The sequence below is a fragment of the Podarcis muralis genome, chromosome 6, assembly GCF_964188315.1.
Source record: "Podarcis muralis chromosome 6, rPodMur119.hap1.1, whole genome shotgun sequence".
Classification (NCBI taxonomy): Eukaryota; Metazoa; Chordata; class Lepidosauria; order Squamata; family Lacertidae; genus Podarcis; species Podarcis muralis.
In genome coordinates this window covers 9,147,615-9,171,957 of record NC_135660.1, presented here as the reverse complement: position 1 = coordinate 9,171,957, position 24,343 = coordinate 9,147,615, and the positions used below count along the sequence as shown (strand labels likewise).

At 44.9% G+C, this 24,343-nt stretch overlaps 1 protein-coding gene across 8 annotated transcripts in view; it reads right to left on the bottom strand.

Moving 5' to 3' along the window:
• MCF2L2 (MCF.2 cell line derived transforming sequence-like 2) overlaps positions 1-24,343 on the bottom strand; it is a 224,741-nt gene that overhangs the window by 134,547 nt on the left and 65,851 nt on the right. For all 8 annotated transcript variants that reach the window (XM_077929727.1, XM_077929726.1, XM_077929730.1 and 5 more), the window contains exons 6-13: positions 18,262-18,378; positions 15,364-15,513; positions 11,864-11,988; positions 10,769-10,883; positions 9,171-9,290; positions 7,968-8,159; positions 5,713-5,904; positions 3,075-3,252 (exon numbers count right to left, since the gene is read on the bottom strand). In XM_077929727.1, the coding sequence (XP_077785853.1) occupies positions 3,075-3,252; positions 5,713-5,904; positions 7,968-8,159; positions 9,171-9,290; positions 10,769-10,883; positions 11,864-11,988; positions 15,364-15,513; positions 18,262-18,378 (1,189 nt within the window). The remainder of the gene's footprint in view (positions 1-3,074; positions 3,253-5,712; positions 5,905-7,967; positions 8,160-9,170; positions 9,291-10,768; positions 10,884-11,863; positions 11,989-15,363; positions 15,514-18,261; positions 18,379-24,343) is intronic.

The window sequence follows — 24,343 nt, the reverse complement described above, 5'->3', positions numbered from 1 at the left end:
GGAATAGGCAACAATAGGATGAGGACTCTTAATGAAACTGGCAGATCTGCACAGCTTAATGGAAAGTGATGGTGTCGTGTGGCCAAGAACCAGACCCCCAAATCTCTATGGGTTCATATCTCACTGAGCTCATTGCACGGCCGTAGGAAAGCTGCTCTTTCTCTCAGCATTAGCCTGCAATGAGGCAATGATCATACCAACCTCTTGTAAACATTTGAGGTAAGGTCTATGGAAATATGGGACGCGGGTGGCGCTGTGGGTTAAACCACAGAGCCTAAGGCTTGCCAATCAGAAGGTCGGCGGTTCAAATCCCTGCCACGGGGTGAGCTCCCGTTGCTTGGTCCCTGCTCCTGCCAACCTAGCAGTTCGAAAGCACGCCAACAAGTGCAAGTAGATAAATAGGTACCGCTCCGGCGGGAAGGTAAACAGTGTTTCCGTGTGCTGCTCTGGTTCACCAGAAGCGGCTTAGTCATGCTGGCCACATGACCTGGAAGCTGTACGCTGGCTCCCTCGGCCAATAAAGCGAGATGAGCGCCGCAACCCCAAAGTCGGCCATGACTGGACCTAATGGTCAGGGGTACCTTTGCCTTTACCTTATGGAAATAAGGTTTGACCAGTAGTGCTTTAAAGCGGGCCAATCCCAGCGCACTAACTATGTTCTGAGGGCTCAGTGAATCTCTGTTTTTACTGCTTAGACAGGAAAGGGGAGTTCGATTTCCAGGGTATTAGAGATCATTCACAGCCAATAAGGAACATTCACATTATTTTGCCAGTGCCTGACAACCCCACCAAAACTCACAACACTGCAGCTGTATAGACTGTATTCTGTTAGGCACTTAGCATAATAATACCATTCATCATGTTGCCCATAGAAAATGCAGCCACTGTCTTATATTATTTTGATTGACATATTTTATATATTGTACTTTTATTGTATATTTATTTTGGCAAATACATATTAATGCTGTTCAACCCTTTGGGAACCTCCGGGCTAAAAAGTTGTATATAAATAAACTATACCATAATAGCTAATTCAGCTATTCCTGGAGGCAGGAATGATAGGGGCTTTGTTCTTTTTATTGATTTTGAGAGGAATCTCCAGTGAGGCCACTTATACTATAAAAGCATCCCTGAGTAAGAGGAAACCTTAGTGATCAGGGTTTCAATCTCCCGTCCTAACTTTGACATATGTTACAACTTCCCTATACAGAGGGAGCCAAAAAAGAAAGAGAAGGTCTTTCCCTCACTTCTGTTTTTAAAATAAACATTCATGGTTGTAAGAAGCTAGTGGCTTCCCCAAGAGACAGAGATGGAATTCACATCTGCAGCATTTCCTGAGTCAGCTAATCTCCCCCTGGCTCGCTCTACTTTCATCTTTGCTCCAGACGCTTTTCATTAAGCGATTTTCTTTCCTTTTTGCACACCACCAACAATGTGGGATGCCATGATGGATCCAACAGACAGCCGGATATTTGGACATGGGATATGACTCGCTTCGGGTTTTATTATGCTTAGACGGACTGGACGGACTCCAGCTGCGTTTCCCTTCAAAAAGAAGCTGCTGTGTCAGCTTCCGGGAGCCGATTGGTGCGGCTGAACTGCACAAATCTGTGGATATGGAATTGAGCACACATGCGCGGTGTTTGTGGCGTGCTAAAGGAGTTGTGACATTGCTTCCACATGCATCGTAAACGTAGCTGAAGGGCAAACTGGGTGCGCAGAAGATGGCCTCAGCATATCTGTGCATGGATCTATTCTATCTAGACTCACACTCCATCAACAAGGTTGCTGCATGTTATGCCAGCTCCTCTACAATCCTTTCCCCAGCAGGCAAATACTTCTTTGTTCCAACAGGTCTTTGGCCACTAACTGGCTGTTCTGGCAGAGTCTCCTGAGGGTGGGTGCTATACTTTTCCTCCCCTTATGATTTTAAATGGTTTGATTGATTCTGCCTTTCTCCTGAGTGTAGGACCCAAGGCGGCTCGCAGCATAAATTAAAATGGACAGAGCCAAAGTACATACAACGAATATAAATTTGTAATGTGTACTTTGGCTCTGTCCATTTTATGCTGCGAACCGCCTTGGGTCCTACACTCAGGAGAAAGGCAGAATCAATCAGTTATAAATGCCAGCCCCCCCAGAAGTGCAGGCATGTCTTTCAAGCCTGGGATTCAAAAGTAAGGGACAGAAGGCCCACTTAACATCCCATTCTGTGCCATACCTAATGTCTATTGTTATTATTAACATTTTTAAAAGCAATTTTTATTGGTTTTAAGAAAATGCAAAGATTTGGGATAATCATACAATGTAGCTTACAAATCTTAATCAGGCATTTTGTTTTAAAAAATGTGCAGTACAAAAATAAGCGGAGTGGTCAGGATCGGAGCGGGGGAAAGGGACTGTTCGGCGCATATTTAAAAATTACTTAACCATAAACAGAAAATGGAAAGTCATGTTTTGAGTTTACACATTGGTATAGAGAGATGGCGCTGTGGGTTAAACCACAGAGCCTAGGATTTGCCAAACAGAAGGTCGGCGGTTCGAATCCCCGAAACGGGGTGAGCTCCCGTTGCTCAGTTCCAGCTCCTGCCAACCTAGCAGTTCAAAAGCACCTCAAAGTGCAAGGAGATAAATAGGTAGCGCTCTGGCGGGAAGGTAAATGGCGTTTCTGTGCACTGCTCTGGTTTGCCAGAAGCGGCTTAGTCATGCTGGCCACATGACCTGGAAGCTGTATGCCGGCTCCCTCGGCCAACAAAGTGAGATGAGCGCCGCAACCCCAGAGTCGGTCATGACTGGACCTAATGGTCAGGGGTCCCTTTACGTTTTATAGAGAGACAGCATATAGGGAGAGGGAGGATCATCATATGTATTTCATCAAACCAACCACAGACTTCTGAACGCTGGGTGCGGGTTCAAATGGTGCGAATCATCCTTTACATACTCAATAAAACCATCCAAAGAATTGGTTTCTTTTGTTTGGTTCTCTTGCAACTCTTAATTCACAGGTAACTTTTTCCAACAGGGCTCTTTCCCACCCTTTGTCGTGCCCTGGCTAAATCTTTCCAGTGCCTTACCTAATGTGGCTGGCCGGATGCTTTTGGGTGACGCTCGCTTTGGTGACGACTCGGGATGTGGGGCAACGGGCTGCACTGGGCGGGTCTGCTTGGCTGCCAGCTTCTTCAGGCTCACTTGCCTCTTGTCAAACATTTCTTGCACATCTTCCAGCTTTTGTAGAACTCTTTGGGCATTGCTCTGGTGGAAGAAGGCAGGTGCAGAGTATTGTTATGGGTTTGGGGGAGGGTGTGTGTGTCAATCTGGATGAGACCCTGAACCTCTTCCAGGCCTGATTTGAAACTGTAAGACGAAAGCAACCCAACCAGTTCCTTTGTTAAACTGATGGCTTTGGCTGGCCAGTTACCGTATTTTTCGCTCTATTGGACGCACCGGACCACAGGACGCACCTAGTTTTTAGAGGGGGAAATCACGGGAAAAAATATTATTCCCCCCCCCAGCCCCAAAGAGCAAGGGACAGGCTGCACGCTTCCTCTTTAGCCTTGAGCAGCATCTTTAGCCTTGCACAATGGGATGGATCGTGCCCGCTGTCCACCGGGGCTGGACTAGATGACTCCTGGGGTTCCCTTCCAACCCTGCAATTCTGTGACCTCGCAAGTTGTTGGGGGTCTCCACCACTGGAGGCTTTTAAGCAGCGGTTGGGGGACCATCTGCCTGGCGTTCTTTAGCTGTGATTCCTACATTGTGAGGGGGCTGGGCTAGATGACCCTCGGGTGGCCCTCCCAACTCTATACAGTCCTACACTTCTGCGGCAGGAGATCCACAGCCACTTCACACAATGCCCACTCCCAATTTTCATTGGAGAGACATGTGGCTTCACTGTCTAGGTAGGTACCCCCCTACCTGCCACTCTTCCCTCACCCCACTTAAGCCAAGGGAATTCCTGCCCAGAGAAGCTCCCAGGTGAGGCAAGGGTTAAGATCTACCTCTGGTAAATGGCTTTGTATCCTCCCTCTTTCCCTTTTCTCTTCTTCTTCTATGCTAGTTCCTTCTCTTGTGTTTTGTTTAATCTGTTTTTATTGTATACTAAAATAAAAGGTGCAAAGTTTCCTTTTTTATAATATTCCCCCCTCCAAACTAAAACGTTAATCTAGATAAAAACACTGATTCAGAGGAAAATAAGGGGGTGGAGAAAGGATGAAAAAAGAAAAAGAGGTAGAGATAGAGAGATTTTTAAAAAGTTGGCTTCTTTAGCCTTGTGCAGCCTCCCGTGGCTGGAGAGTCGTGCTAGGCAAAAGAGGAAGCCCGGGCAGCGCTTTAGCCTTGCACAGCCTCCCTCGGCTGGAGAGGCGCGCACGCCTAAAGAGGAAGCCCGGGCAGCGAGCGGGATGGATCGCGCTCGCTGCGCGGGCTTCCCCTTTAGCCTTGCACAGCCTCCCTCGGCTGGAGAGGCGCGCACGCCTAAAGAGGAAGCCCGGGCAGCGAGCGGGATGGATCGCGCTCGCTGCGCGGGCTTCCCCTTTAGCCTTGCACAGCCTCCCTCGGCTGGAGAGGCGCGCACGCCTAAAGAGGAAGCCCGGGCAGCGAGCGGGATGGATCGCGCTCGCTGCGCGGGCTTCCCCTTTAGCCTTGCACAGCCTCCCTCGGCTGGAGAGGCGCGCACGCCTAAAGAGGAAGCCCGGGCAGCGAGCGGGATGGATCGCGCTCGCTGCGCGGGCTTCCCCTTTAGCCTTGCACAGCCTCCCTCGGCTGGAGAGGCGCGCACGCCTAAAGAGGAAGCCCGGGCAGCGAGCGGGATGGATCGCGCTCGCTGCGCGGGCTTCCCCTTTAGCCTTCCACGGCCTCCCGCGGTTGGAGAGATTGCGCAAGGCTTTTCTAGAGGAGGGAGAAGGGATTGACTGGCCGCGTCAGTCCCTTCTCCCTCCTGGGGAAAAGCCCGCAAGAGCCGCGCGAAGCTTGTGTGTGGCTCTTGGGAGCTTTTCCTGCTTGCCTCCCCCCCTGCATTCGCTCCATAGGACGCACAGACTTTTTTCCTTAGTTTTTAAGACGGAAAAACTGCGTCCTATGGTGCGAAAAATACGGTAACTACTACTATTTACCATATGCACAGAGGTCTGCTCTGTTGCTATAGACACAAATGGATGAGCCTTTTCTCACCTCTTCTAGGACGCAGAACAATATGCCAAGGGGAATTGGGCATGTGGGAATTGTGTGTGAGAGATGGATAGTTATTGGTCTGCTCTTTGCTAGACTTGCAGCTCCCCTGGAAAGCAAGGAGGGAAGAAGGATCTGTTGAGGTGTTAAGACTGTGAAGCCCTCCATCCTATGCTCAGGTTGCACATGTTTGTAAATAATCCTAAAGGCTCCACAGTCTCCATTGACCTTCACTCCAAGGAAACCAAACCCGGATAAGCACTGGAACCCCTGCAGTCCCTCGCTGTTCCGACTTTCTTGCACCAGAGAGCTTTAACCCACTTTAATGGGGGAAACCTAAATTTCCGGAATGTGCTTGAATCCCTCTTGCAAAATACTGGCAGGCCGGAAGCAGCCTATGACTCTGAATGCCAGAATCACAAGGGGGGAAAGTGCTGTTGCCCTCACGGCCTGCTTGCGGGCTTCCCAGAGGCATCTAGCTGGCCACTGTGGGAAACAGAATACTGGCCTAAGCAGGAAGCAGCCAGGCTCTTCCAGTGCCCTTACCTTGATCTCTGGCGTCAGAATCGTATCAAACTGATTGTAGAACTCCTTTGCAGTCAACAGCTGGTGGTCCTTGGCGGTTTCCAGGAATCTCTCGATGTCACAAAGTGCCGTTTCAGCTCCCTCTTGCGACTGACACTTGTCTACAGCTTGGGAAGCTAAGAGGTAGATCCCAGCTTCACACCATTGGCTTGCCTTGAAAGGAGGAAAAAGTGTGTTGTTAAAAACGTCTAATGTTAAGGAGTCTTCAGTCTTTCTAGTCTGGGCAAAGAGCAGCCCAATGAAAAAAGTAAAGAGGGCTCTTGTACCTTTAATAAGTGCATACCTTCAATGCAACTATTAAATGTGCAGGAGCTTTGTCCTTTTTTCTCCCTGGCTACCCCACATGAGCAGCTGCACTTTTTGGGAAGGGCAGGGAGGCAATCCAACAACATTGCTGTGTTGCAGATTCCACACATTATTCCTCAGAAGGACCTACATGTTGGGCCAACTCACTGGTTCTACACAATGGCTGCATACACACCATACATTTAAAGCACTGCTCCCAAAGACTCATGGGAACTGTAGTTTACTCATCACAGAACTACAATTCTCAGCACTCTCAACAAATTACAATTCCCTGGATTCTTTTTTTGGGGGGGAGGGAGTGCTTTAAATGTACGGTGTGTACACAACCAGTGATTCTTGCTATAAAAAATTTAAATCAAGAGTACATGCAGGGCTTTTTTTCCCAGCTGGAACTCACCAGAACTCAGTTCTGGCACCACTCAGATGGGCGCCATTCCCATTATAAGAGAACAAGGGTTCACGGTGAGTTCTGCCACCTCTTTTTCTAGAAAAAGAGAACTGAGAAGAAGTATCCCATAATAATGGCGGAGGGGGGTGGGTAGGCATGGAAACAAAATGCTTGATGGGCCTGAGGCTTCATTGAGAAGTGCAATGGGTGTGCTAGGCGATGGGCGCTGTGGTGATCACACAGGGTCCCCGGACGTGTAACGGTCTATTGATCCCTGTGCCATCACTGTGCTTGCTTCCCTGCTGCCCCCAACCAGTTACTCTCTGGTAAAACACTGAGTCCAGGCAGTTGTTAAAAGTGAACCAAAAAAACCCAAGTTTATTTTACAGACATTAACAAGTTTATGGTTTCCTCGATAATATTCCTGACAGTACCTTTTCTTTACCGGCCTATGCCTTCCTAATACCTTCTGACTGATTATCTCAACTGTATGACTGACTCCTCTTAACAAATTCTCTCACTCTCTCCCACCAGACTAGCCCAACCCACAGACTTATCTTCTCTGTCTCTTCTAACTCCAGACTTCTAACTCTTCACTCTAACTCTCCCCCCCCCAAAAAAAAGCCCCCTCTGTGCTTAAACCTTATACACAGTTAACTCTGCCCCCTGGGTTCCCATTGGTTAGTCATTTTACAATTAGTTAACCCTTTCCCTATGAACCCAGTATGATGTCACACACCTAGGAAGGCAAACGCCACAGGCACCAATCCTTTCCCCCACTCAAAGTACACCTGCATAGGATGCTGGAATGAAGTTACATGGTTTTAGTAGAAAGGTTATAAAGAACTAAGTAAAAATGGACTGTTAATGGGTCAAAGTGTAGAATTTAAGGCCAAATTGTGTTAAGATAAATTATAGAACAAAAATTGAGAAAGATGGAAAGGAGTTGCTGAAATAGCTATTTGAATTAGAATACAAAAAAGGGAGGTGTGAGGAGGTCGATGAAACAAGTAAATGAAAGATAAAGATATGGAAATACTGGATATGTTTTTAAATGTTTTTGTTTTTAAATGTTTTTGTTTTTCTTATCGTTTTGTTGTATTGTTTTTTTTATTGTGCTTTTTATTTTTGAAGTATTGTAATTTTTTATTGTCTTTTTTCTTTTTTCTGTGACTGTTAAACCTTTAATAAATATTATTTTTTTAAAAAAAATCAAAGTACACCTGCATAATATGACGCCTGCACTTCATATTCCAAAAACTCCCAGTCAGAATGCTAAAGTACAGAAACGCCTTCAACAGGAAGCCACTGATTCACAAAGAAATGGCTCTCTCCCAGGAAAGTTGTGAAACACGCTGGTTTCCCATAGTGGGTTTGTGTTTCCTGTTTGTGTGGCTGCCTCTTTGGTGTGCATCACTTGCCTGTTTCATGCTGCCGTCAGGTTAATCTGTTCACCTTCAGTTAAATACTATGAAAAATCAACATTCCCTGCCCTTGCGTCTGCTAGTTCCACACTTCTTACCTTATCTAATTGTTTGTGCAATTCCAGCGACTTCCCTAAAATATCGTATTTTTTCTTGGTCTCGTTGGCAAAATCATCGCAGATGCGCCTGAGTTCAACACACTTTGGTCTAATGGAGTCAATTGCATAATGGTTGTTTTGGATCAGCTGGTCTCCGTGGAGCGCTAAGGACTGGGCTTTTTCCAATGGCTCCTGTGAAAAGAAAAATGTAACATGAAAAGCATTTTTAAAGGTTTAAGATAGTATGATATAAGGTTCAGGTGAAGCGGACACAAAGGCAGTAGTCCAAGTGGGAGATAACCACTCTGGCGAGACAGTCTGCAGGCAGGGAGGGTCTCAGCCTGCGTACCAGATGGAGCTGGTAGACAGCCGCCCTGGACACAGAATTAACCTGTGCCTCCATGGACAGCTGTGAGTCCAGAATGACTCCCAGGCTGTGCACCTGGTCCTTCAGGGGCACAGCTACCCTATTCAGGACCAGGATGTCCTCCATACCTGCCTACTTTCTGTCCCCAAAGACAGGACTTCTGTCTTGTCAGGATTCAACCTCAATCTGTTAGCCGCCATCCATCCTCCAACCGCCTCCAGGCGAGCAACTCTCAATGATAACAACAGAAGAAGGGCCAGGGGCACATCTAGTCTTGCATCCTGTTCTCAGTGTGGCCAACTAGATGCTTGCGGGAAACCCTCAAGCAGGACCCATGCACAAGAGCACTCTCGTCGCTTCCTGTGGCTTCCAGCAGCTGGTATTCAGAGAAGCATTGCTGCTTCCAGCTGTGGAGGCAGAGCCAAGCCATCATGGCTCTCAGCCATCAACAGTCCTCTCCTCCATGAATGATGAAGAAGGCCTTTTTGTCTGTGCTCCCCCTGCTGGCGTTTGGGCTCTTGGCAGATGCCCAACTTTTCCAGCTCTCGATGCTGGTCCTGCAACTAAGTATTATAGCTGCATTTCCTCGCCACCAGCCTTTGCTGCCTTGTCTCCTCCTCTCACACCTCCCCTCTGTAGTTACTGACTGTAAGAGCTTTGTGCCAGGGGCCTATCTTTTTTTTCTTTTTTTCGCTTGAGAAACTCTGCAATGTGCTCCGTACTTTTACAATGCTAAAGTAAACAAACAGTTTCTGATATCTGTGATACGCTCATATACGCTCTATAGCTTGCTTTGCTTTTATAAGGTCTATAAAACAAAATTAAAGCAGGCAAACCTGTCCTCTCTCTTCTAATTGCTTCCGCTCCTTCAGAATGTTCTCCACGCGGGAGACACTGTCTCCAATATCTGTGAGACCTGCCTGCACTTCCATCAGGTTGTCCAGGGCCAGTTTGACCTATAGAAGAATATTTGCAAAAAAACAAAACAAAACACAGATGGAACAAATTAACAAGCTTCCTGGCTGTTACCCGGTCATAATCAAGGCTATTTAGAAATGGCCATAGGAATAGGACACTTCTTCTGCTGATCGTTTACTATGTATTTGCCTGTTCCTTCAATTTCCATACTGCAAAGTGCACAAACCTATCTATGTGATGTATAAAATAAATATTTTAAAGCAATACAAAACGTTTCTACCCTGCATTTTAGGAGGGATGTATATAGGATCATCATAGGGTATGTGCAATCATCATCTGAGACCCTTCTTTATGAGGTCTGGGGAGTGGCAACTGTGGGGCCTTCTCTGTGGTGGCTCCCCATTTGTGGAATGCTTTCCCCAGGGAGGCTCACCTGGCGCCTTCATTACATATCATTAGGTGCCAGGCAAAAACATTCCTCTATAAACAGCCTTTGGCTGATTAAACAATCTAAGACCTTTTAAACTGGAGGGGGGGGTATTACTGTTTTGTTTGTTATTATGTTATGTATTTTTGTGTTTCTAAATCACGCTGTGATCCTCAGATGAAAGGTGGTATATAAATTTAATAACTAAAAATAAAATATATACCCTTGGAAGGTACCTTTCCTGTACAATAACCACATGGTCTCGCAAAGAACCATGTTATGGGCTCAGTTAGCAAATATAAATTACAGAACACAATTGTGATAAAACAGAATTCCAAATTATTAAAATAGCATCTGGTTATGCTAAAACAGCACCAATAAACATAACATCAAAATATTAACAGCTAGGCAGGCATTTGAGAAAACAGAGCTCTACATTTATTTTTATTTATTTCACAAAATTTATATACCACTTGATTGTAGAAAAGCTCAAAGCAGTTTATAAATTTCTCCAAATGCAGAGTAAATCCAGGCTTGCTGCTGAGACAGCTGACTGCAGCAGAGATAAACCATCTGGGTCACTGCCTATGCGTTATGCCTCCACAATGTAATGTGAATTGTTTGACATTATGTCCCATGGGGTCATGGGTTCGAGCCCCATGTTGGGCAAAAGATTCCTGCATTGCAGGGGGTTGGACTAGATGACACTTGTGGTCCCTTCCAACTCTATAATCCCATGATTCCATGTGTCTTTGTCTGTGAATTTCATACAAGGGACATATTAACTGGAACCAAGACTTGACACACAACAATATGCTAAACCTGACTGGTGAACCCACTGCTTGGCCAACAGCAAATGTTTAGGAAAATTTTCTTTCAGCTCAAGGGACCCTGAATACACCTTCCTTTCCAACAGCTGTCCAAACTCAGTTATGAACATTATGTATAGCACTTGTAAGGAGGCTGCATTTTAATACCTTATTGTGGTAATAATTAATGCTTATCACCCTCAACAGATATTTCACTAGGAGTGGGGAAAGGGGGGAGGGGGAGCCAGCCTAAAAATTGTGCGGGATAAATCAAAAATACCTCTCTGAAATCCTGCTCAAAGTGTCGGAGCTGCAAGCACTGTTCAAGTTTTAGGTGGTGTTTGGACCAGAACTGATCAAAGGCTCTCTCTGTTTCGTCCAGCTGAGCTAGCAACCTGTTGAGGCAATTAGAGAACGGCATTTGATTTGAGTAGGCAAAGGCTTCCCTCGAATTCAGAGCAATGAGATCAAGTAGAACCAGACGAGGGAGGAGCAGTAGCTCAGAGGTTGGACATCTGCTTTGCATGCAGAAGTTTCCAGGTTCAATCTTCAGCCATATGCAAGTTTAGATGGGAGAGACCCTTGTCTGAAACCGCGGAGAGACACTGGTCAGGCAGTGTGGACATTACAGAACTAGAGGGCCAACTACAAACTGCATGCCTTTCTCTTGCTGGTCTCCCACAGGAAACCAACTGGTAGGCCACTGTGAGGACAGGATGCTATAGGTAGGACACTGGCAGGCTCTTCTTATGTTCTCTAAGAAACAACACATGCAGACTTGTCGACAGTGCAAATTGAAACTGAAGACAAATTCACTCTTTCTCAAGGAGACCATCTTGGCTGTGAAATTCTGGAAGACCTGCTCCCTGCCTTGCAGGCCTTTCCCCACCTGGCCTGGGAGGGTGAGGCCCTGACTGACTGGCCCTGACTGACTCCAGCTACAAAAGCTGAGGTTAATGAAGATGCCAGAGACCATCTTGGCTGTGAGTCCTTGAAGGCTTGCTCCCTGCTTTGCAGGCCTTTTTCACCTGGCCTGGGAAGCCAGAGCCTGGACTGACTCCAGCTACAAAAGCTGAGGCTGCTGAACGGACTCTTGAGCTGGGGGGTTGTTTAGGAGGGGGTTGTTGCTGTTATTGATATTAATTGTTTGTACCTTTATTTTATCATCTTATGATTTATGTGGAAAGGGTTCAGTTTGGCTGTGTACGTTTTGATGCTTTTATTGTTTATAACTACTTCTGTTACGTTTGTAATTTTCTGTATCGCTGCAAGCCGCCTTGAGCAAGGTTTCAACTTTGGAAAGGCAGCATGCAAATAAAATGATCGATCGATCGGTTAATCAGAAAGCTGGTTAGAAGCTGAGCTCTTCTCCGACCTTTCCACGGTTGCCACGTTTTCAAGCTCGTCTGGGCTCAGTTTGCTGGTGGCACTTCGAGTGACAGGCTCTCTGATGCAAGTCAGCAGCGTGGCCCCTTGTTTCACCGCCAGTTTCAGCTCATCCTGTTGAGAGAGGCAGGGGAAAGAAGAAATGTCCTCATTTCATCAGAATATCCCATAATATCACCAGGAGCTGCTGGGGCTAGACCTAAGGACTACCAGATCTGTACACTGCTGCCCTTTCTAATAAGTCACTGAGAACACAGGTCAAAATGTTCCTTAAGGGTAAAGGTAAAGGCACCCCTGAGCATTAGGTCCAGTCGTGACCGACTCTGGGGTTGCGGCGCTCATCTCGCTTTATTGGCCGAGGGAGCCGGCGTACAGCTTCCGGGTCATGTGGCCAGCAGGACTAAGCCGCTTCTGGCACACCAGAGCAGTGCACGGAAACACCGTTTACCTTCCCACTGGAGTGGTACCTATTTATCTACTTGCATTTTAATGTGCTTTCGAACTGCTAGGTTGGCAGGAGCTGGGACAGAGCAACGGGAGCTCACCCCGTCGCGGGGATTCGAACCGCCGACCTTCTGATCAGCAAGTCCTAGGCTCTGTGGTTTAACCCACAGCGCCACCCGCGTCCCTCAAAAATGTTCCTTAGGTGTCCCTTATTAAGATCCACCCACCCACCCAAACCAGCTATTGGCTCTCCCTGACCTGGAAAGTGCCCACATTGTCCCCATTTCCCCAAAGGTAGCATTTGACTGGCTCAGCTCACTGCAACATTCCTCGCTTTGGGGAAAGGGATTTGAATTAGAATGGCGGTAGGTGGCTGCAGCCAAGGGGGGTTCGCTTCCTGGTGCATCACAGCTTGTTCCCACCGCTGTCACCATCTCTCTGGCATCAGTTGGGTCCCCTGGGCTGTGCCATAGTCCAGCTACTAATGACATTAATACTTCCTTCTGAGTCTGACAGCCTAATTATTCCCTACTTAAAAGAAAACATCACTGACTGTCAAAACAAAAAAAATATCCTTCCAGTAGCACCTTAAAGACCAACTAAGTTAGTTCTTGGTATGAGCTTTCGTGTGCATGCATACTTCTTCAGATACACTGAAACAGAAGTTGCCAGATCCTTCTATATAGTGAGAAGGTGGGGAGGGGTATTACTCAGAAGGGTGGTGGGAATGGGTGATTGGCAGATAGCTGTGATGAGCCTGTCGTTAAGAGTCATCAACAGGCTCATCACAGCTATCTGCCAATCACCCATTCCCACCACCCTTCTGAGTAATACCCCTCCCCACCTTCTCACTATATAGAAGGATCTGGCAACTTCTGTTTCAGTGTATCTGAAGAAGTGTGCATGCACACGAAAGCTCATACCAAGAACTAACTTAGTTGGTCTTTAAGGTGCTACTGGAAGGAATTTTTTTTGTTTTGACTATGGCAGACCAACACGGCTACCTATCTATCACTGACTGTAACACTATTAATAGCCATAAGCTGACTATATGATCAAGGGGTCCATGTGAGATGCCTGAGGCAGGCAAATCTACCATCTCACACTGGTGTAAGTGTTTTGAGTAAACTTGCAAGAGCATTTAAGTCAATGAATAATATGCATTTTAGGTCACAATCCAACTCTTGCCCTGCCAGCAGGACTTTATGTGGTGATGGGAGTTGTACTTGTAGGGCACCAGGTTGGCAAACAATGGTGTAGCACAGGGGTCTGCAACCTTTAAGACAAAAAGAGCCACTTGGACCCGTTTCCGAAGAAAAAACAACAACTGGGAGCCGCAAAACCATTGCGATATTTTAAACAAATATATCTCCGGAGCCGCGATCTGACAGCGGGCGGGAAGGTGACGTCGGGACGGTGCGTGACTAACGCACGCACCGCCCCCATGCGACGTCACAGCCAGTATAGTGCCCGCCACAGTGAGGAGTGTCGGGGTGCACAATGCGCCTCCTCCCCTCGCTAGTATCCGCCCCGGAGCCGCGGCAAAGATGTAAAAGAGCCACATGCGGCTCTGGAGCCGCGGGTTGCAGACCCCTGGTGTAGCATCATGCAAGGACTATACATCCATTCTCCCTTCCCTTACGGGACAGTACAAGGGAAAAAGTTGTTTTTAGATCGAAGTGTCAGCACTGACTAATTGCATTATTTTTAACAATGCTAAAAAGAGCAACAGTGAGTGGGTGCAATAATTATCCGGAAACACTTTAAGAAGCTTCTGCGAGACCACCCAAGAAAGCAAAAGATTACTGGAGAACTGAATGCTGAATTACATACCACATACAAAAGGTCCCAGGTTCAATCTGGGAGGAGTGTTTTAATTGTAATTGCTTTTAGAATGTTTTACTTCTTATAGAATGATTTTTTTTTTTTGCTTGTTTTTGTTTTTAAATTCAGTTTGGCCCCCTCGGTTTCTTGGGGAGGAAGCATGGGATAGAAATTCAATAAATAAAGACTTGAATATTTGGAAATGTGCTTTTTCCTGTAAGACCAATTGCAGTCATTAACAGTCGTCAACAGGTTTACCACACCTATCAGCCAATCACCCATTCCCACCACCCTTCTGAGTAATACCCCTCTCCACCCTCTCACTATATATAAGGGTCCCGTGACTTCTGTTTCAGTGTATCTGAAGAAGTGTGCATGCACACGAAAGCTCGTACCAATAACAAACTTAGTTGGTCTCTAAGGTGCTACTGGAAGGAATTTTTTTATTTCTTTATTTTGTTTCAACTACGGCAAACCAACACGGCTACCTACCTGTAACTGGAAATGTGCTGTTTTGAGAGGAATTTTATTTTGTGAGAAAATGCTTTATTTAAATATGAACTTCCATGTGTGTGTTTTTAAATTTGCAGATTAATGTGGTGATGAGACAGAACGGACTTAGGAACGAGCACACACAAAAGTGATGCAGCTGATTCACCCATCTCTATTTCCAGCCTTTGGACCTGACCTGCATCCCAGAAATCTAAGGATGAACTGGAGGGGTGTGCAGAAATGGCAGGCCTGATGCACTGAATGCCCCCTTTCTCCCAGCACTGGAACTCTGCGCATGCTTGTCAGGGAAGAGTTAGAGGTTTTCAGTTTATCAGAGGGAGAAAGCATTCCCCAAGGGGGGGAGGAGAGCAGTGAATCTAATAGAAGGGAGCAAGAGGAACAACAGGGAGGGACCGGCTGTTCACAGGAAAGGCCAGGGTTCAGTTCTAGCTCAGATTCGGAGGAGGGGAGATACAAGCCAGCTCTAGCCAGGAGGTTAGAAAAAAGAGCGGGAAAGCGAAGGGAAAGGCGCCTTCGCCATTTTGAGAGTGGCTGGTCATGGAGAAGCAGAGCTCAGAAGGTATCTGAAAGAAGTGACTCTGAGGAAGAAGAGTTAAGAACTCTTTATAAGAATGTTTTGTTAATACGCAATAAAAAGTTTTATAAAAGAACAAGAAGCGTTTCTGTGGTGATCTGAAGAGGACAACGACCAGTCCTGACAATGCTCACCTTCAGCTTGTTGTGCTGCTCTGTGTGCGAAGACAGGAGCTCCTCCGTACACTGCACATCGTTGGGAAGTTCCGTCTCCGCCAAGTCCGTTCCAAAAGTCTGCAACATCTGTGCTATTGTTTTCACAGTCATGGCGAAATTCTCAATGGCCTGGAAGGATTTTAATAATAATAATAATTAATAATAATTTTTATTTATTCCCCGGCCTCCCCAGCCAAGGCCGGGCTCAGGGCAGCTAACAAGCAATAATAAAAACAAGTTGAATGAATACAACTTAAAAACAAGATTAAAATGCAACAATTAAAATATTGAAACATTAAAATATTAAAATGCAGCCTCATCACAGGAGGAGAAAGGAAAAAGAAAGAGGGGGAGGGAATCCAATTGGCTCCAAGCCAAAGGCCAGGCAGAACAACTCTGTCTTACAGGCAGTGCGGAAAGAAATCAGATCCTGCAGGGCCCTGGTCTCATGAGACAGAGCGTTCCACCAGGCCGGAGCCAGTGTTGAAAAGGCCCTGGCTCCGGTTGAGGCTAATCTAACTTCCTTTGGGTCCGGGACCACTGGGGTGTTGCTATTTATGGACCTTGAGGCTCTCCGTGGGGCATACCGGGAGAGGCGGTCCCATAGGTACGAGGGTCCTAGGCCGTGAATTTTGCAGGTGGAAAGACTTTTGAAAATGCACAGGCCTAAGTACCAAGCCCAAGCCTGGAATACAGAATACTGCACAAAGGGAATAATCACATCCCTTACTCTAACCTGCTTTTGCCTCTGGCCAAATTGATCACTTGCCTGTGGCCCCCAGAAGGGATGCAACCCTCAGGCTGAAAAGTTCCGTCACCCTTGATTTAGAATGCTGCTTATTTACTCCTTTCCGATCTCTTCAAACCTCCAGCTAAAGACCAAAGCAGGCACAATAATAGATGGCTGGGATTGTTGCTTATAGGCTTGTCCTGTTTGCGTACAAAGTGAAGGGCAGGAGGGTCTAATTTTAACATCAAAAGGGATGTGTCTCCCTGCGCTCTGTCACTTCAGATTCCTTTAAAGTTGGTATCCATCTTTCTCCAGTGAATGCCTCTGGAGTTGAAGTCAAATTGCTGCAGAATCACAGCGCCTGCTGTGGCTGCAGAGACCAGTAACTTGTAACTGCTGTGTCCCACATTGTTTTTGCTGCACTAGCAGAACCAAAGTGACTTCCCTGGGGCGTACAAGATCCTATCTGACCGTCTTAGAGATTCCTTAAATGAACTGACTCCTGTGCCAGAAGTGAGACAGTGTTGGAGAAAACTGCCTGAAGCGGCAGAGCGCAGGAAAGGAAGGTGGGAGAGGTTCAGTTCCCCTCATCCATGCACCCTTTTCGGGTTAAAATTAGACCCCACTATCCCCTGGGATGTGGGTGGCGCTGTGGGTAAAACCTCAGTGCCTAGGACTTGCCGATCGCATGGTCGGCAGTTCGAATCCCCGCAGCAGGGTGCGCTCCCGTTGCTCGGTCCCAGCGCCTGCCAACCTAGCAGTTCGAAAGCACCCCCAGGTGCAAGTAGATAAATAGGGACCGCTTACTAGCGGGAAGGTAAACGGCGTTTCCGTGTGCGGCTCTGGCTCGCCAGAGCAGCTTCGTCACGCTGGCCACGTGACCCGGAAGTGTCTGCGGACAGCGCTGGCTCCCGGCCTATAGAGTGAGATGAGCGCACAACCCTAGAGTCTGTCAAGACTGGCCCGTACGGGCAGGGGTACCTTTACCTTTACCTTTATCCCCTGCTTTAAAGGTGAATGCAGCAGATAGCAAACCAAGGGAACTGCTCTTATCACGCCTAATTTAGCCCTGAAATTTATTTTGTGCACACTGCAAGATTGATCAGGGTAAAGACAGAATTAAAAAGGTACTTTCAGAAGAATATGAAAATAAACATGATGACTTAAATAAAGTGCTCAGATGTTATTTTTAGAGGTCACAAGTCTTTGATCAAATTCAGCTGCTATGACAAAGGACAGAACAAAATATTCTATCAAAGATATATGCATCTTGACATCTCCTTTTCTCTTGATGCAATGGGAAGGTTGCCCTAGATTAAGGCATATGGCCTTGATACCCTACTAGTGTCAGGTGACAAATAAATAAAGGAATCACCTTGCTAAATTCAATTGAACAGACCCTTGAACTGGGGTATTGTTTAGAGGGCTTGTTGCTGTTTTTTGTATCTTTATTTTTAGTTCTTATTATGATTTAATACGGAAATCGTTGACTTGATTGTGCACTTTCTGATGTGTTTTATTGATTGTTTATGACATTTTTTGTTATGTTTGTAATTATGCAATTTTTTCATGTTGTAAGCCACCTTGAGCATAGTTTTAAGTATGGTAAGGTAGCATACAAATAAAATGATGATGTATGTATGCATATCTTGCATAAATTTAATAAAGTTGCATTTAAAGAGCTAAAATCATTTCCAGTTGTAGGATATTTTTGATGAAATGTGACATTTAAGAGTTATCGAGCAGTTTTCAATATCTTCCAACCAAATTTAAAGTATGTATGGAAATTGTATTTTTGGTATAAGCATAGTATTTTTAACAATAACATACTAATCATCTGCAGATGACTTTTTGAAAATGTTGGCTATGGCCCCAATTAAAGAGACATATGTTTCTTAGAGAAGGAAAGCAAAAACTGGATTTTATTTTATTTTAGACAAATTGTCTGACTTTTCTCAGCCCAATAAAGATGACCCAAGTTTGTTACTACTTGTTTCATAACCTGCTACAACTCACTTACCTACCACTTTATTTAATAAAAGTGAGGAGTGTGGGGACCTGGAATAAGTCCTTACCATTTACAAAACTATTTACATATTTACATTTTTAGACATCAGAGATGGAGGAACCAAACAGGTGTAACTTACAGTCCGATGATGTATCCACTGACTGTGTCCATATTCCAAGGTTCCTCCTAGCTCCCGGGTAAGCTGACTTTTGTCGATGTAACCATGTAGGTCGGAAACCGAATTTAACATGATGATCTGCACCAACAAAACAAAGACCATTATCAGCACCGTCCATTAACCCCAGTTTTGTGGCATCCCTTTATTTTCTGTCAATTTAGCATTATGTTATTAAACTTTGTGGGCAGATCTTTGAAGCTCTGATACACATGCGAAACGCCTCAGTTCAACTGATGGAGCTGTGTGTATGCATCTGAATACACATAGGGTAAGCAGCTGCCTGGGTGATTTTCTATTGACCACACGCCTGACATCCCTCATGTCATGTTGCTCATCCTCTTCATTTTTCCTCCTCCACCTTTACTCCTACTTCTTCTTTTGCTTTCCAACCATGCCTTGCAACAATGGCAAAATCTGGCAAACGTTAAAATATTTGGTCCAGAATCAAACCTGAGCAAGCATATCGGTGTGATGTTAACATATGAGAGTGCTGGGAGAAGACTTCCGGTTCCGGTCGCGGACGGTGAGGGAGCGCGGAAAAACACGCTAAAGGTTTTTCCGAGTATCTCAGAGAAAAGGGGGTGTTGCAAGGGCACTGCGCCCCCCAAAGAGTGAAAGCCTAGGGGGGGAACCCCTAGGGGAAGGTTCCCAGCAGCGCGGGAGCGGCGTTTCATCTCCGCGGGCTCTCCCCCCTTTGTGGAGAGGAGAAGCAGGGCGGAGCCGCAGGTGCACAGTAAGGGAGAACGCCGTCTCTGAGCTACGATGCCTCAAGCTCCCACCGGGAAAGGCGACGAACCACTGCAGATGTAAGAACGGAATCCCCATCGTGACTGGACTTAAATAAAGCCAAAGAGAAGGTATTCAGATGGGTGAGTCCGGGTAGCAGCTATTTTCATGTATGGTCACCACCCGACGGAGAACAAAAAGGACGCAGGTCTGGAAACTCGCGGCTAGTTAAAAAAAAAAAAGCGGAACAACTCATAACGGCCGTGCTGTGCAGACTCAGAAGGAGGAGGGTTTTTCTTTTTTCCCTTTGCTTTTGGCCAAATTAAATGACTCAAAAGAACTTTTATTTGTGGAAAGCTAAATGAGCCAAAAGAATTTCTATTTACAGAAGGATTTAAGACTGTTTGCCTGAGTTGGACGCATTTTTGTTTGGAATTTAAGTCAGACTCACGAATGGATCGTACGCCTGGATTTTTATTGCGGAACACTGTTTAAGGTCTTGGCGTTTCCCTACTGGTAGCCTATTAAGCATACGTAGCAGCAAATACCACAGGAAACTTTAACAGGACAGGAGGAGCATTAAGGGGGCAAAGATAAAAGCCACCACAGCTGCTCCTGAAGACACTCACGGCTGAGAGTCCATATTGACTCCACACCAAAAATTGCTTTTTTGTTGTTGTTCTATCACGGACATTGGGGACTTTATGAACCTATGTAAGAACGCTACGTGAATGGTGAGAAAGTGGTTAAAAACAAACAGTCATCAGCATTAGAATTATCAACAACTCCGATTTATCACTGACTTAGACTGATTACTGTATAAGGTTTTTCTTCCTCCCCTGCGGCTCCCCCCTTCCCTTACCCCCCAACCCTAACTAATTTAGTAATAGTTTTGGACCTCTTGTAGTGACAGCTACACCGGTCTGCTGTCCTCCTGTCTCCTCTACCTACTCTCTTTACTTGACGTTTAATATTAACACAGCTAATCCATATGGTTCCCTTTTCCCCCTTCCCTGATTCCATGATTTCCTGCTGAATAATCCCCATTTGGTACCTAGCCGATATGTTGTCCTGTTAAGCCTCACACTGTATACTGTAACCAGGAAAAGGGCACCATAACACGGCAAGGACCTACTTGCTGGATCGAAAGAGGCGAAAGAGGCCTCATTATAACTGGAATTTTCTACCGAACTCTCCATCCAGGATAACTACTTTAACTATTGGAGTGCATAGATTAGAATTTGTTTGTCCCTCCTTTTTTGTTACCTAGGAAGGCGTCAGAATCCTACTCCTACCCCAGTTTTTTCTCCTCAATTGTTACTTAAGTGTTAATTAGAGACAAACACAAAGGGGTGGAAACTTTAGAACTTAGAACAAAAGGGCGAGGAGTGTTCGGCACAGAAGTGGTTTGTTACAATCTCTGAATGTACCCCAGTGGTAATTAAGTAAAAAAAAGAGGAGATTGTGAGCCCATAAAGGGAGAGATTAGGGAGAGATTAGCCCTGAAAAACATAACGAACAATAGGATTAAAATGCAGGGGAAGAATGGGAAAAGAGGAGGAGGGACTCCATGTGAAAGGAAAGTTTCCAAACAAGAAGAAATCAAAGACTTGGATCTCCTGTGGCTCAAAATTAAGGAGGAGCTTAAGCAGAATGAAAATCATATAGAAAATAAATTGGAGGAAATGCAAGAAAGGATAGACAAAAGAATAGAGGGAGCCATAGGAGAGCTGGGGAAGAAAGTTCAAGAACTAACGGTTAAAGCAAAGACATTTGAGGAAACTAACAAAAGAATTCAAAAGGACATGAGAGAACAGAAAAGGGAGACGGAGAAGATGAAGGAGGAGATGCGGGAGTTAAATAAATCACAGGAGCAGATTTGGGACAATATAGCGATGGGTGAAATGCGACAAAGGCAAATGCATTTAAAATTCAGAGGTATAGAAGAAGAAGTGAGAGAAAATATTAAAGAAAAAATAATCACGGAATTAGCAAAATGGTTAGAGGTAAAAGAAGAGGAGGTCGCATACACGATAGAAAACGCCTTCAGGATTAAAATGAGAACATACCAGAACAAACTTAAGAAACCCATTGGGGACTGTTTAGTAATGTTTAACTCAATAGGAATGAGGAATCTGATCCTCAAAACGAGTTACCATAAAAAACTAATAATAGGCGGTAGACCAATAATTGTCCTAAAAGAGATCCCGGTCAGATTACTACGCAAGAGGGAAGGATACAGACATATAATTGGTGTACTGAGAAGGAATAACATTCAATTTAGATGGGAATTTCCCGAGGGAATTGCTTTCTTTTTCAAGGACAAAAGATTTAAACTAACCAGTGTATCAGAGGTTGAAAAGTTCCTGAGAAGATACGAGAAGGAACTCAGCAAAAGAGAGGAAGGAGTAGTGGATAGAAAGGATACCAGGGAGGGTGGGGGTGAGGATGGGAGGAGGGTGGGGCCGCGAGGAGGAGTAGAGGAGGGGGAGGGAGAGGTGGAAGAGGAGGAAAGCGTAGCGGAAGAGGAGGAAACAGAGGAAGAGGAAGTAGTAAGGAACTGAAAATCAGATACAAACGCGACACTTTACCTCAACAATGTCTTTAACTTTTTTAACATGGAATGTTAACGGTCTAAATGAGAAAATTAAAAGAAATAAAATAGAGAAAATTTTGAGAAATAAAAAATGTGACGTGATTTGCTGCCAGGAGACACATGTGGCTAAAAAACATAAGCATATATTGATTAATAAAAAACTGGGAATGGAATTTATTAATTCAGATGAGAATAAAAAGAGAGGATTGGTCATTTACGCGAAAGAGAAACTGGATCCCAAAATAATATGCAAAGATGAGGAAGGGAGGATCTTAGGGATCCAAATCACGCATCAAGGGGAAAGGTTTAATGTAGTATCAGTGTATGCCCCCAACACAAACAAAACCGAGTTCTTTAAAAAATTAGAACAGACATTATTGGAACTGGAAAACTACAAATTAATCTTACTAGGGGATCTAAATGGAGTTCCTGAACCAGAAATAGATAGAAGCGAAAAAAAAAGGAAAGGGAAGCAAGGAAAGCTCCCAAAAACCTTTGATGACCTCCAAGAAAATTTGGATCTAATTGATATCTGGAGGCATAAAAATCCAACAGGAAAACAGTTTACACACTTCTCTGGAGTACACCAAAGCTGGGGCAGAATAGACCAGATCTGGGTCTCCAGAGAGTTGTCGCTAAGAACGCAGAGATGCACAATAGAGCCCAGAACACTATCAGATCATAATTCAATCCTCCTAGAAATAAAATGTATGTCATCAGGACAATATAGATGGAGAATGAACGACTATTTACTGGAACAGGATGAGATTATTAACAGGGCAAAGAACATACTGAAAGAGTACTTCGACCATAACCTGCATAAAGATACCAAAATTAATGTAGTTTGGGACGCTAGCAAAGCAGTCCTTAGAGGCTTCCTGATTCAACAAAACAAGTATAGAAAGAATCTGAAAGAGGCAAAGAAGGAAGAATTAGTTAAACGATTAAAAGAAGTAGAAAGAAAACTAACAATAAACCCGGGGGATGAGAAGACCAAACAACTTTACAAATTACTGCAAACCCAATACTCAACATTGCTGAACCAGGAGATAGAGTGGGGATTAAAAATGTTGAAACAAAAGTACTTTGAGTCGGCAAATAAGACCGGTAAGTTGCTAGCGTGGCAACTGAGGAAAAAGAAAAAACAAAAGGTGATTACTAAAATTAAATTCGAAGATCAAATAGTAGAGGATCCCAGTGAGATAGAGGAGAAATTTCTTCAATATTATGAAAGCCTATACAATAAGAAGGAAGACGAGGATGCAACCGAGATAGGAAGATATTTGGAAAGGAATAGAGGAGAACAGCTGTCAGACGAGGAAAAAATACTCCTAAATGAACCAATAACTGTGGACGAGGTCCGGAACGCAATCAAGAAACTAAAACCTGGCAAGGCTCCCGGCCCAGACGGCCTCTCCCAAAAATATTACAAAACCCTAGAGGAACTCTTGACTCCGGTATTATGTACCGTAATTAATAGTGTCTTCCAAGGAGGAGAAATACCTGACTCCTGGAGGGAGGCACATATCACATTAATACCCAAGGTAGACTCAGATATACTTAATGTAAAAGACTATAGACCAATATCCCTACTCAATAACGATTATAAGATCTTTACAGGAATAATGGCGAACAGACTAAAGAAATATTTGAGTAGGGTGATTCATAAAGACCAAGCCGGATTCCTGCCCGGTAGGCAGATAAGGGACAACGTAAGACATGTAGTTAATATAATCGAATACCTGGATCATAGAGTCGATATCCCTGCTACCCTAATCTTTATAGACGCCGAAAAGGCCTTTGATAACGTATCATGGCAATTTCTTACTACATGCATGGAAAGGGTAGGAATAAGAGGGCCATTTCTAGAAGGCATCAGAGCAATTTACTCAAACCAAAGAGCGAAACTTATCATTAACAGCAACCTGACAAATTCATTTACGATCACAAAAGGTACAAGGCAGGGGTGTCCATTATCACCCCTGTTATTTATCATGGTCCTAGAAGTTATACTGAAAAAGATCAGAGAAACAGCGGAGATAAGAGGGATTAAGATAGGTAAAAAAGAGTACAAAGTAAAGGCATATGCCGACGACCTAGTAATATCAATAGAAGAACCCCTAGAAAGGATAAACACAGTGTTGGACTTAATGGAGGAATTCGGAAAATTATCTGGGTTTAAACTAAATAAAACTAAAACAAAGATGCTGATTAAGAACTTAGATGAACAAGCCCAAAATAAAATCGAGCTGGAATCCGGGATAAAGATAGCAAAAAAGGTTAAGTACTTGGGTATTTGGGTCTCAACAAAGAACATAAATTTGGTAGAGGATAATTATATTAAAACCTGGAGGGAATGCAAAAGAGACCTAGATAGCTGGAGCAGACTACACCTCTCATGGGAAGGGAGAATGGCCACCATCAAAATGAATATCCTCCCAAGAATGATATTCCTATTCCAAAACATCCCAGTAATCAGGGGCACAACAATGTTCAAGGACTGGCAGAGGACCTTATCCAGATTTATCTGGCAGGGTAAAAGGGCCAGAATCAAATACAAATTGCTCACTGACAGAAGAGAGAGAGGAGGCTTTGCAGTCCCGAATCTGCAACTATATTACGAGGCCGCGTGCCTATGTTGGGTCAAGGAGTGGATAGTTCTGGATAACACCGACCTATTGGACCTGGAAGGCTTTGATGCTAGGTTTGGGTGGCATGCAT